We start from the raw sequence: 19,360 nt of genomic DNA, 5'->3' as shown, positions 1-19,360 counted from the left end.
CCTAACTCTTATTACAATTAGACTATGTATTATAGTATAAATATTTCGATGTATCCCATTTCAAACGGACCTTCTTCTTCTTCTTCTTTTAAAATAACGAAGTTCTTAGTTCATACCTTATAATAATGCTTTAGGACGACGGGGGAAGGATTGACACTGAGACTCAAAAGGATCAATAATTTCTTGAAGAAAATGTCGGGCAAAAAAAAACATGTTTAGAAAAAGTGGGTATCAATGGATAGCCACGAGGATTACACCAGTAAAGTCATGTACAAGTGATAGCACTGCTTTTATCTTTCATTCAATTTCTACGAGAGTGAAAAAATCACACGAAACAAGATTGCGGAATCTTGTTATCGTGCTCATACTGGTAACTACTAGAAATTGTTGAAACACTTGAAGAAGATGAGAAAGTTTCAAGCTCAATCTCAGTATTGACATTAGCAACCAACGTCTCTGTTGAATACAGAAGTGGCTTCGGGGGAATTTGTAGTTCATCGATCTCTGCTTCTAGCATATTAAGGACCCGTCTCATTGACGATCGATTATTAAGGTTCAATTGTATACACCAAAGAGCAACAATTATCATCTTCCTCGTTGCCTCTTTCCTCTTCTGTGGCATCTACCATTGCAACTTCCTTTTCTTTGCCAAGTTGATCATAAACCCACAAAGGAAAATATATTTGACTTTATGCCGCTGCATTTGCATTTGCATTTACATTTACATTTCTCCTTTTACCGGCCATTTCCATCAATAACATCCCAAAACTATAAACATCGGCTTTGTAAGAAACACCGCCAATGTCCTTATGGAATAGCTCAAGTGCCATATATCCTAAGGTTCCTCTTGCTGTAGCCAACGTTACTATGCTGCGATCAGTGGGGTAAAGTCTTGCAAGTCCAAAATCAGAAACTTTCGGATTGAAACTCTGGTTTAGGAGAATGTTCTGAGGCTTGATGTCAAAGTGCAAAATTTGCATGTCACATCCCCGATGTAGATACTCTATGCCTCTAGCTACAACAAGAGAGATCTCACACATTTTCTTCTAATCAAGAGAATTCTCACCATCCTTATGCAAAATGTGCTTATCCAAAGATCCATTTGGCATGAAATCATAAACAAGAGCTTGTTTGGAGTAATTGAAGCAAAAACCAACAAGTTGGACCACATTAACGTGGTGAATCCTTCCAATTGTGGCCACTTCACTTATAAAATCTTCTCCGTTGGATTTTGGTTTGTTCAAGATCTTAACTGCAACTTCATTGCCACTTCTAAGTACTCCTCTGTACATGGAACCAAATCCCTCTTGATCCGAAATCTATTAGTGGTGCGTTTCTGGACCGATTGGATAGGCAGAAGTCCAAACGGAAGGCGAAACGGTAATGTGACTAGAACCGGCGGACCCGGTCGATGACATCGGATATTTTTTATGAGTTAATTTAAAAAGGCAGTTTCCTAATTTTGATGTTTTACGCTTTCCAATTCAGATTAGGTAACTTTCCTATTATTATTAGGTTTTCAATTCAGATTAGGTAACTTTCCTATTATGATTAGGTTTCCAATTTAGATTAGGTAACTTTTCTATTATGATTAGGTTTCTTATTGTAATTAGGTTTAACCCCTATAAAATGGTGTTTAGGGTTGTTTTGAAGACAGAACATTCTTATCATCAATATTGAATTTCGAGATTTTTCTCTCTAAGCAAAGTTTTGCTTGAATTATTCGCGGAACGCTGCGTCAGGTGGTATCAAAACCTATGGTGACTGGCGGTGGTCTTCGTGACGATGCTCAGGAGACTGGAGCCCTAACCCTTAGGGACGACGCGCTGCAACGTTTGGAGCAGCGTTTAATGGAACGCTTGGATCAACAATTCGATCAAAGTCTTCGTCGTTTTGAAGAACGATTTGACGAGTTAATAGAACGATTCGAAGGTCTCGGTGTTGATGTGAACCGGAATCGGCGGAACGACAGAAGGCCGGGTGCAGATCTTGCTCGTGGTGATCCTATTGATAGGCCTGTTCCTGTCCGCAGGCAGAATAACCCTCTGTTTTCAGGGAGTTCGAAAGAAGAAGAAACTGAAAATTTTGATGAGGAACGTGCTGATTATGGCGGTAGACGTCATCATGGAGGATTTCAAAGAGGATATGATCGGAGAGATGGAAGACAACGCTATGACGATCGTGAAGGTAACGACTTTAAATTGAAAGTTGATATCCCTTATTTTAATGGTAGTCTGGGCATAGAAGAATTTCTGGATTGGCTTGCTGATATAAATAGATTTTTCGACTATATGGAGACCCATGGTGAGAAAAGGGTGCGATTAGTAGCCTGTAGATTAAAGAGCGGTGCGTCTGCATGGTGGGAGAGATTACAGAATAGGAGGGAACGAGAAGGGAAAGAGAGAGTTCGAACTTGGACTAGGATGAGGAGGCTGCTGAAGCAAGAATTCCTTCCACCCGACTATGAGCAGATTATGTTCCAGCAATACCAACGTTGCCAGCAGGGCAATCGGACTGTGCATGAGTATACGGTCGAATTTATGAGATTGGCGGATCGGAATAATTTATCAGAGACGGAGGGATAACAGGTGGCCAGATATCTTGATGGTTTGAAACCCTTCATTCGAGATAAAATTGGAGTGCAGTTTCTGCGAAATTTAACTGAAGCCAAGAATATGGCGATGAAGGCAGAATTGATGCAGCAAGATAGGGGAAGAAGAGGCTACGAAAATTATCGAGGTAGCAGCTCGAGCAGTTCGATAGAAAAGAGCAGTTTCAATAATCGCTTTAACGCAGGGCGAAATCAGGAAGATAAGGCGGTAGAAAAGCGCCCTATGAACGAGCCGAGGGATAAGGGAACGCAAGCACAGAAAACTGCGAACCCTAACCCTTATACTAAACCAGCTGCGATAAAGTGTTATAGGTGTAATCAACCTGGGCACCGTTCTAATGAATGCCCTCAGAGAAAGACCGTAAACGTAGCAGCGAGAGAAGAGGAGGAAGATGGATATTGCTGTGCGCCGGATGGTGAGGACGATGATTTTGAAGATGAAGAAGAGAAGCAAGTAAACTGTGTGGTGCGCAGGATGATGTTGGCCCCAAAACAGGAAGATGATTCGCAGCGCCATCAGTTATTCCGAACCAGGTGCACCATTTTGGGAAAGATCTTTGCTGTGGTTATTGATAGTGGAAGTATGGAGAATATCATTGGAAAGGAGGCAGTGAAGAAGCTGGGGATACTCGTGGAGAAGTATCCTAATCCCTATACATTAGGATGGATTAAATCTGGAGCGGAAAGTATTCATGTAACTGAACGATGCAAAATTCCATTCTCCATCGGTAAATATCATGATGAGCTGTATTGTGATGTAGTAGACATAGATGTATGTCATGTGTTATTTGGGAGACTGTGGCAATTTGACGTAGATGCTCAGCATTCAGGAAGAAGCAATCAGTATAACCTCGTGAAGGATGGAGTGAAGTATACGTTGCTGCCACTAAAGAACAAAGGAAAACAAGCTGCTCAAAATAATTTCCTTACCCTTACGAGGAAATTTGAAGCTGAGGTTAAAGAGACCCGACAGATTCACGTGCTAGTCGTGAAACAAGCAATTGAGACTGAGGCTGAATTACAAGTAGAGGAGCAGCCCGAGTCAGTTAAACCTTTATTGAAGGAATTTAGCGAACTGATGCCTGAAGAGATTCCAGATGGGTTGCCGCCTATGCGTGATATTCAGCACCATATAGACTTAATTCCTTGTGCTAGTCTGCCAAATTTACCACACTACAAGATAAGTCCAAAAGAGAGCAAGATTCTAAAAGAGAAAGTGGATGAGTTGTTGCGAAAGGGACACATTCAGAATAGCATGAGCACATGTGCTGTTCCGGCCTTGTTGACTCCTAAGAAAGATGGGAGTTGGCGGATGTGTATAGATAGTAGGGCTATTAATAAAATAACCGTGGGTTACAAGTTTCCAATTCCAAGATTGGATGACATGCTGGATAGGTTGCACGGTGCTAAGTGGTTTTCGAAGCTGGATTTGAAGAATGGATACCATCATATTCGGATTCGGATTCGGCCCGGAGATGAGTGGAAGACAGCTTTCAAAACAAAGGAGGGATTGTACGAATGGTTGGCGATGCCTTTCGGACTTTCTAATGCTCCAAGCACTTTCATGAGACTTATGAATCAGGTTCTGAAATCTTTTATTGGCAAATTTATTGTAGTTTATTTTGATGATATCCTGATTTATAGTAAGACCGAGGAGGATCATCTGATGCATTTAAGGGAGGTGTTGACAGCCTTACAGATTAATAAGCTGTATATTAATCTTAAGAAGTGCAGTTTTTTAACTAATAAGCTGTTATTCTTGGAGTTTATTATTACTGCTGAAGAGGTAGATGAGGCGAAGGTAAGAGCAATCAGAGAGTGGTCGACTCCTAAAACAGTTTCTGACGTTAGGAGTTTTCATGGGTTAGCTACTTTCTATCGGCGATTTATTAAGAATTTCAGTACTATCGCAGCCCCAATTACTGAATGTATGAAGAAAGGCAAATTTCTATGGGGAGAGGAAGCTGAGAATAGTTTTGCTATTTTGAAGGAGAAGTTATGTACTGCACCTGTTCTTACTTTACCTGATTTTGATAAACTGTTTGAAGTGAACTGTGATACTAGTGGAGTGGGTATAGGAGCTGTTTTATCTCAGGAACGCAGACCAGTTTGCTATTTTAGTGAGAAACTCAGTGACGCAAGGCAGAAGTGGAGCACTTATGATAAAGAATTCTATTCTGTCGTAAGGGCTTTGAAGACCTGGGACCATTATCTGATTGGGAAATAATTCTTCCTTTATTCTGATCATGAAGCTTTGAAGTATCTAAATAGTCAGAAGAGGATTAACAAAGATATGCATGCGCGATGGTGTCAATTCTTGCAAAAATTTCATTTCAGATTACAGCACAAGTCAGGTGTGCATAATGTCGTAGCAGATGCATTGAGTACGAGAGCTGGCTTGTTGATTACATTAAGCCAAGACATCTTGGGGTTTGAGCAGTTGAAAAACTGTTATGCAGATGATGATGACTTTGGAAAAATTTGGGAGTCATGTGCTGCTGGTCAACCTGTACAAGAATTTTATGTGCAGGATGGCTATTTGATGCGTAGCAACTAGCTTTGCCTTCCTCGAACATCATTACGAGAGAAGGTAATTCGCGATTTACATGATGGTGGATTAGCTGCACATCTAGGTCGTGATAAAACTATTGCTGCAGTCCGGGAGCGATTTTACTGGCCCCAGTTGCGTAGAGATGTCAGTAGGTACGTACAAAAGTGTTATGTTTGCCAGACTGCTAAGGGTCAATCTAAGAATACAGGTCTGTATATGCCTTTACCTGTTCCTAACAATATATGGGAAGATCTGTCCATGGATTTTGTGCTTGGTTTACCACGGACACAAAGAGGCGTGGATTCTGTTTTCGTTGTGGTTGACAGATTTTCCAAGATGGCGCACTTCATTCCTTGTAGGAAAACTTCTGATGCAGTAAGTGTGGCCAGATTATTCTTTAAGGAAGTGGTTCGTTTGCATGGTTTGCCCAAGTCTATTACCTCATATAGGGATAGTAAATTTCTAGGGTATTTTTGGCGGACTTTATGGAAACTGTTTGATTCATCTTTGAATTTCAGTAGCACAGCTCACCCACAGGCTGATGGGCAAACAGAGATGGTTAATAGAACTCTGGGAAACTTGATTCGAAGCATTTGTGGAGATAAGCCGAAGCAATGGGATGTTGCTTTATCATAAACAGAGTTTGCTTATAATAATGCAGTTCATAGTTCTATTGGCAGGTCGCCTTTTTCTATTGTTTATACAAAGGCGCCTCAGCATACTCTAGATTTGGTACAGTTGCCTAAGCAAGCGGATAAAAGTGTAACAGCGGATCATATGGCTAAACAGATTGTAGAGGTGCATCGTGAAGTCAAACAGAAGCTGGAGGAAGCTAATCAGAAGTATAAAGCTGCAGCAGATAAGCACAGGCGGAAGCAGGTGTTTGCGGTAGGTGATCAAGTCATGGTTTTTCTTCGTAAAGAGCGATTACCAGCTGGATCTTACGGTAAATTACAGCAAAAAAAGTATGGACCTTACACTGTCAGCAAGAAAATCAACGATAATGCTTATGTTATAGACCTTCCACATAGCATGGGCATATCCAACACTTTTAATGTTGCTGATTTGTCACCGTTTTATGAGTCCACAGAGTCGTTATATCCAGATCCTGATTTTAACTCGAGGACGAGTTCTTTTCAAGTGGAGGAGAATGATGTGGAATCTATTAGTGGTGCGTTTCTGGACCGATTGGACAGGCAAAAGTTCAAACGGAAGGCGAAACGGTGATGTGACTAGAACCGGCGGACCCGGTCGATGACATCGGATATTTTTTATGAGTTAATTTAAAAAGGTAGTTTCCTAATTTTGATATTTTACGCTTTCCAATTCAGATTAGGTAACTTTCCTATTATGATTAGGTTTCATATTGTAATTAGGTTTAACCCCTATAAAAGGGTGTTTATGGTTGTTTTGAAGACAGAACATTCTTATCATCAATATTGAATTTCGAGATTTTTCTCTCTAAGCAAGGTTTTGCTTGAATTATTCGCGGAACGCTACGTCACCTCTTCACATAACTTGTGTTTGAAATTCCTTGTGATCTTTTTGATATCTGAGTAAGAGTACCTTGTGGGCAAAAAGTTGTTGTGAGCTTGTAGCAATTCTTCGATGTTTGCGTCCATTGCTTGGTGCCTTCTCTTCCACTTATAGATTAGAAGTATCAACACACATGGAGCTCCGAATATGAACTTTGCTGCCAAGAAGTGAGCTGGGTGGAAAATTGCCTTAAGATTAGTGTAAAGCATAGTCATTTTTCCATTTGTCATAAAGCACTTATAAAGAGTACTTTCTTCACATATAGGGCGCGAGTGTTTCGTAGATGTGAAAAAAAGAATCATCCATACCGAAGACAAAGCCGACATTAGGTACTGTATTCAATGCAACGTTTAGCTTCGTACCCCAGGAAGTATTGTCTACTGAAAGCAAGAAATAAATTAAGACATATAATCAAAACTAGCTTAGTAATGCATGAAAAATACGTATAAGGAAAGAAGTATTATTATCCTGATTAACTAAAAAAACAAGGTATTAATTAACAACATGCTAAGCAAAGATGTATTAACGATAATAACTAATGTTACATTTTTTTTTTGTAACCGAAAATCCGCCACCATTCCCCGGGGACGAGCCCGCACAGGTAATCGGAGCGCCTATACCTCGGGGGAGACTAGCCCAACAACCCACCACCAGGGCCCCCACTTAAATTACGGAACTGAGCGGGGATTCGAACCCAGAACCTCTAAGGAGGGAAGAAAAGCGCCCACCAACTCAGTCATCCGCAGGTGGGTTGTTACATTTGCATACTATATATATCTAAATTACGACAATCAATAGTAGTATATATTCAACAAATTCGATCTCATATTTAGTATGTTCTTCAAACCTGAAGATTATATCTAGTGAATTTTCTGGCCCCGTCGCGAGCTAAAATACAGTAAATCAACAGGTTTTGCTTTCAAGAGATTCTGAATGTTTTAGACATATTCAGTTTTGAGAATTAGAGACCTTTTGCGACTATATTTGTTTAAACTCTTGAGGTAGGATCAACTTTTTGGTGGGCTTTCATTCGCCAAATTGGGAACTCTTGATAAAAGATAAAATAAAAACTTTTAGAAGGAACTAAACACAATTTTCTTCTATTTTGTAAAAATCGAGATGTTCAATGTTGACTTAGTACAAACTTAGTTTTAGTGGGTTCTATATTGCAAGTTTCAACTATCATTGTGGAAATAACAGTTATAAAACACAACACAACGTGATTGCTATCGTCATTTTCTCTTAGAGATCGACGATTCTGTTTCACAGTGAACCAATTATTTGCAAGCCATCTTAATCCCCTCGAGGGCTAATTCGTTTTATTCGGTTTTGCTTACTCAATGATGATGGTCGGGAGTTCTACAAACTTCACTTGCATCTGTTACTTTGATTTTCATACCAGTCAATCACAGTTCGTCGCTTTAAGGCTCAAGAGCTATAGCTAGAAACATATATTAGCATATTGGACGGGTAAAGTACTTTGATAGAAAGGCATACTTACAGTAGTAGTAGGATGTGCATTTTTTTCCCTTGGTATCGAAAGCCTAAGAAGCAAAAGTTATATATCTTCTTCGGCCGCGACACATAGTAGGTGAAGAAATTGTGTTTTTCTGTTTTTGTATTTCTCATCTTCTCTTGTATTGTCCAAGTGTATTGTATATATAGATATTACAAGAGCCCTAAATTAGGGATGATTGAGGATGATTAAGGTAAGTAGAGATTATGGGAGCAACATTCTTAAATTAGATACAAGAGATAAGATTGCTGACTAGGAACGTTATCACCCTCCCGCAAGCAAAGCATTGTCAACAATGTGAAGCTTGGACCGTAAAAGACGAACCCGTGCTAATGACAGTCCTTTGGTGAAGATGTCCGCGATTTGATGGCAGGTGTTGATGTAACGGATGTCAAGTAACTGGAGACCCACTAATTCACAAACATTGTGATAATCTATTTCAATGTGTTTAGTGTGACTATGAAAAATGGGATTCCGAGTTAGGGCAATGGCAGAGATGTCGTCGCACCACAATACAGGAGCGCGGAGAAGCGAGATCTGTAGTTCTCGGAGAAGAGAGAGGAGCCATTGAATTTCAGCAGCTGTTTGAGCAAGACAACGATACTCGACCTCTGTAGAAGAACGGGCAACAGTAGGTTGCTTTTTTGCACTCCAGTAAACAGGGTTGGCCCCGAGAAATAAACAATAGCCACTAGTAGAGTGGCGATCATCGGGACTGCCGGCCCAATCAGCGTCACAATAGGCATGTAAAGAAATAGGACCAGGCTAAAGTTGCATGCCATAAGAGATTGTGCCTTTTAGGTATCGAAGGATACGCTTTACATGTCAATGGTATTCTTCGGGTGCTTTGAGAAATTGACAAGCCTGGTTAACAGCGTAGTTAACATCAGGACAACTGAGAGTAACATATTGAAGTGCTCCAACCACACTCCAGTATAGAGTAGGATCTGAGAAAGGGTCACTGCGTGAATGACCAAGTTTATCCGAGGTAGCAAGGCTAGAAACAGGCTTGCAGTCCAGCATATTGGTGCGATATAAGAGGTCATGAATGTTCTTTGCCTGACTAAGGAAGATGTGATGGGGGCTTCGTCGAACGAGTTGAATGCCCAAGAAATAAGTCAAAGGGCCTATAAGTCCTTCATCTTGAATGAGTGGCGAAGTTCCTCAATGATAGCAGAGATAGCGGTGGAATCATTTCCTATTAAAATAATGTCGTCAACATATGATAATAGATAGATAAGGTAGAGCCATGATCGTAAATGAAGAGTGACGGATCCGAGATAGTGGTTGAAAAACCATTGTCTTTGAGCCGAGCTGTGAATTTTTCGAACCAGGTGCAAGGTGCTCGTCGTAGGCCATAGATGGATTTGTGCATTAAGCAAACAGAATGAGGAGCAGCAGGATCAACATAGCCTAGTGGTTGAGCCATATACACAGTTTCCTGGAGATCACCGTGTAAAAATGCACATTCGACAACAAGTTGTTGAATCACCCATCCATAAGTGACAGCCAGCGTGAGAATGACCCGAATAGTAGTATGCTTTACGATAGGACTGAAAGTGTCCACAAAGTCAATGACAGGCTATTGGTGAAATCCTTTCGCTACAAGGCGAGCTTTGTAGTGACTGATGGTGCCGTCTGGGTTATGTTTTATCCGGTAAACCCATTTGCAGCCAACGACGTTCATGGTTGGATTAAATGGCACAAGGGACCAGGTGTGTTGTTCCTGTAAGGAATTAAATTCCTCATCCATAGCATTCAGGTGATTTGGAAGCTTGAGTGTAGCACGTCGACTCCAAGGGAAGAGAAGAAGTAAGAGCAATGGGGTAACGAGTAGTAAAGGTTTGTGGTTTGAAAATACCATGTTGAGAACGTGTGATCATGGGATGAATGCAGGTGGGAGGTGGTGGGGGAGGGGGTGGTATGGTGGTAGGTGGTATAGGGGAAGGTAAAGGGGGAGATGGGAGGTCATCTATAGTTAGCAGAGCGTCGGCGGCACCGTTGGCGGGGCTGATGGTGGGCTCAACCGATGCGGTATCCGTAGGGGCGGAGGTTGATGGTAGCCAGATGGAGATAGGACCAAGTGAGGGCAAAGTGGTAGGAGATGGTGGAGAGTTAGAGTTTGTGATAAACGGGTAAACAAATTCGTCAAATTTGACATGATAAGATATGTAAACTCGGTGACTTTGCATGTCATAGCAGCGATACCCTTCATGAAATGTACTATAGCCTAGAAAACAACACGAAGAAGAGCGGAACTCCAATTTGTTAGAACAATAGGGACGGAACCAGGGATAACAAAGGCATCCAAAGGCTCGTAAATGAGAATAATCAGGAATTTGCTGAAACAATTGTTGATATGGGGAAATCTGAGAAATAATTGGCATGCGGTTGATGAGATATATAACCGTATTGAAGGCTTCAACCAAAAGCGAGAGGGCATGCCAGCTTGAGCTAGAAGAGCGAGACCAGTTTCAACTACGTGGCGATGTTTTCGCTCAACGACACCATTTTGTTCAGGCGTATGTGGGTAGGAAAATTGATGACCAATGCCATGAGTATGAAAATAAGATTCAAGTGCATCACTAGTGAATTCGCCACCAGCATCGAAGCGGAAAAATTTAATTTGATGGTTAAATTGATTTTCAACTTGCGGTTTGAAAGCCAGAAAAATTTCATAAAAATCATATTTATGGCACATAGGAAATATCCAGCTGTAACGAGAGAAATCATCAACAAACAATACATAGTAGGAAAATTTTGAAATAGAAGATACTGGGGCTGGTCCCCATACATCACAATGAATCAGTTCAAGTGGAAATTGAGTGCGTGTGTGAGACAACGAAAAGGGTAACTTGCAACTTTTGCCTAACTGACATGCAGAACAGAGAGAGTTGTCACGCTTATTTGATATTCGAAGTTGTTTAAAAATAAGATTTTGAATAGCTACAGAAGGGTGGCCGAGACGATGATGCCAGGTGGAGGAGTCAATGTTAGAAGAAAATGAAACTTGAGCTTTGAAGCAAGGTTTGGGGAACCGCATAGGATAAAGCCCATTCTCAGTCCAACTGTGGTGTAGAATTTGCCCCGTTAGCTTGTCCTTCCCAACAAATTGAGAATCATCAAATAGAAAATAGAAGTTGTTGTCTTTAGCAAAATGGCTAACTGAAATTAAATTGGTAGATGCTAGAGGACAACGAAGTATATTAGTTAATTGTATGGAAGAAACGGGATGTGAGAGAGAAGCGGAACCAACATGAGTAATAGACAAACCTTGGCCATTTCCAACCTAAACTTCATCAAAACCACTATTATTGTAGCGGAGATGGAGAGATTACCCAGATCGGTTATAATATGATGGCTAGCCCTAATATCAGTATACCAAGTGCCATCGTTAGTAGGTGGTGCAATAGCCATGGCAGCAAGTTTTTCAGGAGGATTATGATCGTGGTATGCATAGTTCATGCGATGATAGCAGGCAATGGCACTATGGCCGTGTTTGTTGCAGATCTGACATATCAGGCGACCAGTATTCAGTTGACGACCTTGAGGTCGAAATGATGGAGTAGGGAGAAGTCCGGCTTGATTGGAATGACCCCTGCTGCGTCCCCTATAACCGGTGCCACCCCTATAGGGACAAGGTGTGAATGAGTGCTGCCCAGGAGAGAGAGTTCGAGGTTTTCGGTTTGCAACGAAGGCAAAAGTAGTTTTGGATATTGAATCATCAGTGATGCTCAGTTCTTCAGAGAGTAGGAGATTGTATAAATCTTCAATGGTGATGGAAGTTTGATGAGCACGAACACGAATAGAGGATGCAAAGGAGCGGTAAGCAGCAGGCAATCCATCGAGAATGCAAAGGAGATCATCATCACTTACTGGGGATCCGCAAATTGCGAGTTTATCAACTAAAGTTTTGAATTGTTGGAGATATTCTTGCATGGTGAGGTTGCCCTTCTTGAGGTGATGTAATTGTCTTTTGAGAGACATTACATGAGCAAGAGTGAGAGAGGCATAGCAACGAGCGAGGACATCCCACGCGGCTTTTGCAGAAGTAGCACCAATGACATATGGAAGTGCAGATTCAGAGAGAGTAGCGTTGATCCAGGAGAGTAGCATCTGATCTTTTTCGATTCATGTCTTGTAATTTTCATCAATTGAAGCAGGCACTTGGGAGGTTCCATCAGTGTAAGACATGAGGTTGTGGCCTTTGAGAATTGGTTCGAAAAGAGAGCGCCAAAGAAGATAGTTCGAGCTGTTCAGTTTGATGGGTATCAAGTTGGATATGTTTGAGATAACGAGTGAGGGAGATACGATAGATGAAGACGACTGAGATGATGGATTAGGGCTTGTCGACATTTTCTTTGGGAAGAAGGAAGACGATGAGGAATGAGATGAGAAAGAAATTTCAGGATCGTCAGGCAGATTATGCCAAATGTGGCTCTGATACCATGAAGAAATTGTGTTTTTCTGTTTTTGTATTTCTCATCTTCTCTTGTATTTTCCAAGTGTATTGTATATATAGATATTACAAGAGCCCTAAATTAGGGATGATTGAGGATGATTAAGGTAAGTAGAGATTATGGGAGCAATATTCTTAAATTAGATACAAGAGATAAGATTGCTGACTAGGAATGTTATCAATAGGAGAGATTAAACCCGTTGGCCAGGGTATCATGGATGTCGTTGTAGGAGATCTTGCGATTCTCGCCAAACAATGCTTCTATTTTATACAGTAAATAATTTCCTGTAACTATTGACGTGGTTATGGTGCAAAATTCCTCAATTTCAGATGCACTTGCGTTGATGACGGCATATGAGTAATAACCATTTAGAGTTATACATGGTTCGACATTGATATATAAAGGAGATCTCACCGGCTTTGAGCAAGACATCATGGTCACCATGGGATAAATAGGAGCGATGAAGAACGGGTATTCTTCACTGAAATTAGAGGGCATTAACGGGTGGAGAGGAAGGCAGGAACAGTTGCCCTTTTGCAGCCCGAGATCGATCACTTCCATACCCCCATTATACCAAAAACTCCAAATGTTTATCGATTTCACGTGATATCGGCCATCTAACAAAGATAGCACCGTACAGTTATCCTCACACGCTAACTCGAAGCTCGAGTCACCGCAGCCTTTCAAGTTGTCCTTCAATCGAAAGGGAGAGGGTATGTTACCAACCTCGCCGCACGCTGAAGGAGCACAGGTGATTGTTCTGGGCATAGCAACTAATCCCAGCTGGTATTATGAGAAGGAGTAGTAATACATTTGGCATCTGAGCTGAGAGAATTTGTGCGATGGATAAAGATCTTTGTTCGGCCGTGGTTATTTGGTGGTGAGGCTCCATTGAAAAGGGGATGCATTTGGAGAGACGTATCGGGATTGAATTTGAAGAGCTTGGAGTCAGTCTTTTGAGAAGCCCAAGTCAAGCAAATGACCCTGAGCCGTCCAAAGTCGAGAAAGTGGAGCTTCCTACGCGGTGGAACGTGGGTGGCATGGATCGATAAGGTGGATAAATGTCCTATCAACCGTATGACGTGAATTTCACTGGAAGGCCCACGTCTCTATAAATCATAGACTATTTTTTTTATTTGATCATGCAATGTTTTCCTCTCACCGCCTTTGTGATTGGTGAATTTCAGGGACATAACAAGCGTTTATATTAAGTTAATTTAAAACGTAAGTGATGACCACAACGGTTGGAGGAAGTTTTCTTCAATCTTACATTTTCAAAAATATATGTGAAGTATTGAAATACACTTAAAAATCACAATAGACCACCGAAAATTATGTGTGATGGAAAATTTCTTTTTCAAATGTTTATTTTCAAAGTAAGTAATTTTTTCAAAAAGCCTAAGTAACGTCACTACCGAGAAGATAGATATTACTTTCAACAATGGTATAAATAATGGTATAGATATTGAATTACTTTGGCGCTCCCACGTTTTGGTGAAATTGCATTGTCACGTGATCGAGAAGATCAGTTGGGGGTGATCTGTCATTGAAATGTCCAAGTCAACCAACAAACAGAGTCAAGTCGAGAAAAGTAAATTTTGTGGACCCGTCAAAACTCCCATCAGTGGAAACTATGCAGAGATTGTTGTACATAGCTTTCATGCCTTTAAATGGAACGAAACTTCTCCCCAATTGCTAAAGTGGACATTTTTGGCAAATCCATTCTATCTAGGAATTAGCTTTAGTATCGTAAAACTGAATAATTGTGCCCTATATTGAATCAAAATTCTTGTAAGTGAGGCATCTGTGTCCATTTATTTCAACACCAATACATCCCAAGTGCTATAGCAATAGATAGCCCTGAGGATTATACCAGTAAATCAAGTACAAGTGATAGCACTTCAATTCAATTTCTACAAGAGGCAAAACATCACACCAAACAAGATTCCTCAATCTTGTTATCGTGCTCATACAAGTGACTACTAGAAATTGTTGGAACGCTTGAAGAAGATGAGAGAGTTTCAAGTTCAATCTCAGTCTCAACATAATTAACCGGCGTCTCTATCGGATACAAAAGTGGTTTCGGGGGAAGTTGTAGGTTGTCGATCTCTCCCTCTAGCATATGAAGTACTCGGCCCATTGACGGCCGATCATTAGGGCTCAACTGTATACACCAAAGAGCAACAATTATCATCTTCCTTGTTGTCTCTCTTTCCTCTTTTAAGGCATCTATTATTTCAACATCCTCTTCTTTGTCGAGTCGACCATAAACCCACAAAGGATAATAAATTTGACTCGAATTCTTCGCATTTGCATTGACATTTCTCCTTCTACCAGCTATTTCCATCAACAACATCCCGAAACTGTAAACATCGGCTTTGTAAGAAACACCGCCAATGTCCTTATAGAATAGCTCAGGCGCCATATATCCCAAGGTTCCTCTTGCTGCAGTCAATGATACTATGCTGTGATCAGTGGGATAAAGTCTTGCCAATCCAAAGTCGGAAACTTTCGGAGTGAAACTTTGGTCTAGGAGAATGTTGTGAGGCTTGATGTCGAAGTGTAGAATTTGCATGTCACACCCCCGATGTAGATACTCTATTCCCCGAGCTATGCCGAGAGAGATCTCATAAATTTTCTTATGATCAAGACAATTATCCCCATCCTTATAGAAAATGTGCTTATCCAAAGATCCATTCAGCATGAAATCATAGACAAGAGCTTGTTTGGAATAATCGAAACAAAACCCAACAAGTTGCACCACATTAACATGATGGATTCTTCCAATTGTGGCCACTTCGCTTATAAAATCTTGGCCATTAGATTTTGGTTTGTTCAAAATCTTAACTGCAACTTCATTGCCACTTCTAAGCACTCCTCTGTACACAGAACCATATCCCCCTTCACCTAACTTGTGTTTGAAATTTTTTGTGATCTTCTTGATATCCGAGTAAGAATACCTTATGGGCAAAAAATTGTTGTGAGCTTGTAGAAATTCTTCGATGTTCGTGTCCATTGCTTGGTGCCTTCTCATCCACTTATAAATTAGAATTATCAACACACATGGAGCTCCGAATATGAATTTTGCTGCCAGGAAGTGAGCTGTGTAGAAAATTGCCTTAATGATTATTGAAAAGCACAGTCCTTTTTATTTGTTATAAAGCACGTATAAAGAGTATTTTCTTGACATATAGTGCGCGAGTGTTTCGTAGATGTGAGGAAAAAAGAATCATCCATACCGAAGACAAAGCTGACATTAGGAATTGTATTCAGTGCAACATTTAGCGTCGTACCCCAGGAAGAATTGTCTACAAAAAGCAAGAGATTATTAAGACATATAATCAGTATTATTATCCTGATTAACCACAAAATTAGGTACAAATTAAGAATATTCAAAGCAAAGATTTACTAAAAATAATAACTGTTAAATAAAAAGTTACATATGCATACTATATTGTTCAAATGACGATAATCAATAGTTTTTATGTATCCAACAAGTCTCTTGTCTCAATGTGAATAACTAGGTATGCGCTATGCTGATTTTATATCTCTTACCAAAGATCGATCTAGTATTGTTGCATCACATGTTATATGTTCTTCGAACCTAAAGATTATATCTAGGGAATTTTATAAGGTAGGATCGGCAAAAAAACACACCATTAACTTTTTGGTGGCCTTTTTATTCCCCAATTTGTGAAACTCTTAATATAAAATAAAAATTAGCCGTTGAAAAGATCAGGTTCTTTGAGCTGTTATTAAAATTTGAATTTTCTTTTATTAGCAAAAGTCGAGATGTTAAATGTTAAGTTAACACCAACTTAATTTTAGTGGGTGCTATATTTCAAGTCTCTACGATAATTGTATGAACGGGAAGAAAACGCAACCCGATGTGGTTGCTATCATCATTTTCTCTCGGACAAAAAACCGTTTGTATGCCATCTTTGTGAACCAATTATTTGCATGTCATCTTAATCCCATCGAGGGCTAATTCATTTTGTCACAGCCCGGCGCTTAAAGCACAAGAGCTATAGCTAGAGCCAAATATTGCAATATACTGATGGACAGGCATACTTACCGTAGGAGTAGGATATGCATCGTTTCCCTCTGTGTCGGAAGCCTAAGAAACAAAAACGAAATGTTTTCTTCCGCGACGGCACCCAGTAGGAGAGATTAAACCCATCGGCCATCGCGTTGTGGATGTCGTTGTAGGAGATCGGGCGATTCTCCCTGAACCATGGTGCTCTTTCCTCCTGTAAATATTCTAATTCCCCCAAATAAAAAGCTGCCATTGTTGACATGGTTATGGTGCAAAAATCCTCAATATCCGATGCCTTTGCTTCGATGACGGCATATGAATAATACCCGTTTATAGCAATACATGGCTCGGTGGCGATATATAAAGCATACGAAGGAGATCTCACTTGCTTCGAGCAAGACACAATGGTCACCCTGGCTCCACCGGAGATATAGTACTGTTCATTGTAATCACCACTGAAATTAGAGCTCATTAGCTGGTGGAGAGGAAGGGAGAAACAGTTGCTCTTTTTCAGCCCGACATCGACCACTTTCATATGCCCATAATCCCAATCAATGGAACCCGAGAGATTCCACGGGTTTATCGATTTCACATGATATCGGCCATCGAACAAAGATAGCACTGTGTAGTTATCTTCGCACGCTAATTCGAATCTCGAGTCGCCGCAACCTTTCGGGTCGTCCTTCAATCGAAAGGGATAACGTATGTTACCGACCTCGCCGCACGCCGAAGGGGCACACAGGTGATTGTTCCGGGCATAGCAACTAATCCCTGCTTGTATTATGAGAAGAACGAGTAATGGGAAAGGCTCCATTTAGTAGCTGAGTTGAGAGAATTTGTGCGATGGATAGAGATTTTTGTTTGGCCGTGGTTATATGTGGTGGTGAGGCTCCATAGAAAAGGGGATGCATTTATAGAGACGTATCGGGATTGAAGTTGGAAGAGTTTGGAGTCGGTCTTTCGACAAGCCCAAGTGGAGCAAATGATCCGGAGCCGTCCAAAGTCGAGAAAGTGGAGCTTGCCGCGTGATGGAACATGTGTGGCATGGACGGATGACGCGGATAAATGTTACGTGAATTTCACTGGAAGGCTCTATAAATCATAGACCATTTTTATTTTTTTCATTTGATCATGCAATGTTTTCCTCTCACCGCCGTTCTGATTAGTGAGTTTCGGGCATGGACATAACACGCGTTTATATTAAGTTAATTTAAAACATGAGTGATGCTCACAACTTATAACTCACCCTTCACAAGGACGGTTGGAGGAAGTTTTCTTCAATCGTGCATTTTCAGAAATATACGTGAAGTATTGAAATACACGTAAAAATCTCGATAGGCCACCGAAAATTATGAGTGATGGAAAATTTCATTTTCAAATGTTTATTTTCAAAGTAAGTGATTTTTCTCGGAAAGCCTAAGTAACGTCACCACCAGAGAAGATAGATATTTGTTCCTCGATATGAGGCATGCATTTCATTTCATTTCATGTTTCAAGGGAATTCCTCACCAGAAATGACTTATCTTTTTCCCCTACGTAACCTGCGGTCAACGTCGTATACCACGAAAGTCTCAGTGTTGCCACTTGATGGGAATTTGTTTTGTCAATCCTACTAATTTAATTTACGAATAAAAAAGAGGAATGGCTTTGCCCCCGCCAAAAGCATGATTTTTGGGTGTTCTTGATTTGCTTAATATACAATTAAGCGTGCAATCAAATCCTGAAAATTATCATATTAGTGGGACTGACGATTTTCGTTTGTTTAATCAAATTTGGGTGATGAAAATGTTGACATGACACTTTTTTACATTTTAAGGACACATAGGTCTCGGGATAATTGTTCCAAAAAATCTTAAATCTATTGTACGGCGACCAATTATGTCCTAAACCTTTTAATTATGCAAAATTAGTCAACTTGCCAAATTAGTCCCAAACCTTTCAAATGTTTCAATTTAATCCTAAACCTTTTGATGATTTATTAATTTTGTCTTAAAAATTTTAAAGATTTTTCAATTTAGTCATTCCGGCCAATTTTGGCCGGAAAACGCTAACGTGGACGCCGGTCAAACATCAGCCATCAGCCATCCTATGTGGCGTGGCCAGCGAGAGGGCTGTGACCTTGCCGGCCTTGCTTGTGGCCGATCGCCAGCCATGGCCGAGTACCGACTACAGGCCAAAGGGAAAGAAAAGGGAAAAAAAGAAAGGAAAAAAAAATTTTAAAAATGTAAAATTTGTCTACATCAGCGCTGGTATTGCCACGTAGGATAGCCGACAGCCAGCTGGCATCTACATTAGAGATATCCGACAAAAATTGTCCAGAATGACCAAATTGGTAAGTCCTCAAAAGATTTATGATTAAATTGGCAAATCATCTAACACTACATTACATCACGATCACCGAGTTTCTTTGAATTTTATTTGTCTTTCATTGCATCTTGTTATCTATTTTATTTTCCGAGTATACTTGTAGGCCCGCAATTTGATAGAGAAGTGCATTCAGCTGTATATGGACTGTGTCAAAACAGTTCATAATCTAGAAATCCATGCCCGATCGACCGTCGGATCACACGTATGGGTGAGAGATCATGCTTCTGTTCTGATCAGTGATTAATGCTAAGAATTAGTCCAGTTGATGATGATTGATTTAGAT

General features: G+C 40.5%; 2 protein-coding genes and 1 pseudogene across 3 annotated transcripts; all 3 read right to left on the bottom strand.

The window, feature by feature from the left end:
* Positions 1-325: 325 nt before the first annotated feature.
* Positions 326-12,330, bottom strand: LOC130139180 (rust resistance kinase Lr10-like; annotated as a pseudogene).
* A 521-nt stretch (positions 12,331-12,851) lies between these two features.
* On the bottom strand, positions 12,852-13,442 carry LOC130139179 (uncharacterized). The gene has a single exon (XM_056315608.1). The coding sequence runs from the start codon at positions 13,440-13,442 to the stop codon at positions 12,852-12,854; it is 591 nt and encodes a 196-aa protein (XP_056171583.1).
* A 1,007-nt stretch (positions 13,443-14,449) lies between these two features.
* LOC115685584 (rust resistance kinase Lr10-like) lies at positions 14,450-17,539 on the bottom strand. 2 transcript variants are annotated; one of them, XM_030610664.2, is made up of 3 exons: positions 16,750-17,539; positions 15,914-15,982; positions 14,450-15,776 (listed from the first exon to the last, which is right to left on the bottom strand). In XM_030610664.2, exons 1-3 carry the CDS (start codon positions 17,522-17,524, stop codon positions 14,605-14,607), a joined length of 2,016 nt encoding a protein of 671 aa, XP_030466524.1. In that variant the 5' UTR covers positions 17,525-17,539; the 3' UTR covers positions 14,450-14,604. The 2 variants fall into 2 exon arrangements, with proteins under 2 accessions (XP_030466524.1, XP_056171250.1); XM_056315275.1 differs by lacking the exon at positions 15,914-15,982.
* Between the last annotated feature and the right edge of the window lie 1,821 nt (positions 17,540-19,360).

The sequence above is a fragment of the Syzygium oleosum genome, unplaced genomic scaffold (genome assembly GCF_021117445.2).
Source record: "Syzygium oleosum isolate NSW1041296 unplaced genomic scaffold, Sole_v2.1 Sole_v2.10, whole genome shotgun sequence".
Classification (NCBI taxonomy): Eukaryota; Viridiplantae; Streptophyta; class Magnoliopsida; order Myrtales; family Myrtaceae; genus Syzygium; species Syzygium oleosum.
This window is presented reverse-complemented; position numbering and strand designations above follow the sequence as displayed.

Excerpts from the sequence above, each read along its gene's own strand:
- LOC130139179 (XM_056315608.1), bottom strand. The coding sequence starts at position 13,442 with ATGCCCAGAACAATCACCTGTGCTCCTTCAGCGTGCGGCGAGGTTGGT.
- LOC115685584 (XM_030610664.2), bottom strand. The coding sequence starts at position 17,524 with ATGGAGCCTTTCCCATTACTCGTTCTTCTCATAATACAAGCAGGGATT. Across the intron at positions 15,983-16,749 it reads ATGCATATCCTACTCCTACG|ACAATTCTTCCTGGGGTACG; the intron begins GTAAGTATGCCT and ends TGCTTTTTGTAG. Across the intron at positions 15,777-15,913 it reads TAATGTCAGCTTTGTCTTCG|CTCACTTCCTGGCAGCAAAA; the intron begins GTATGGATGATT and ends TTTTCTACACAG.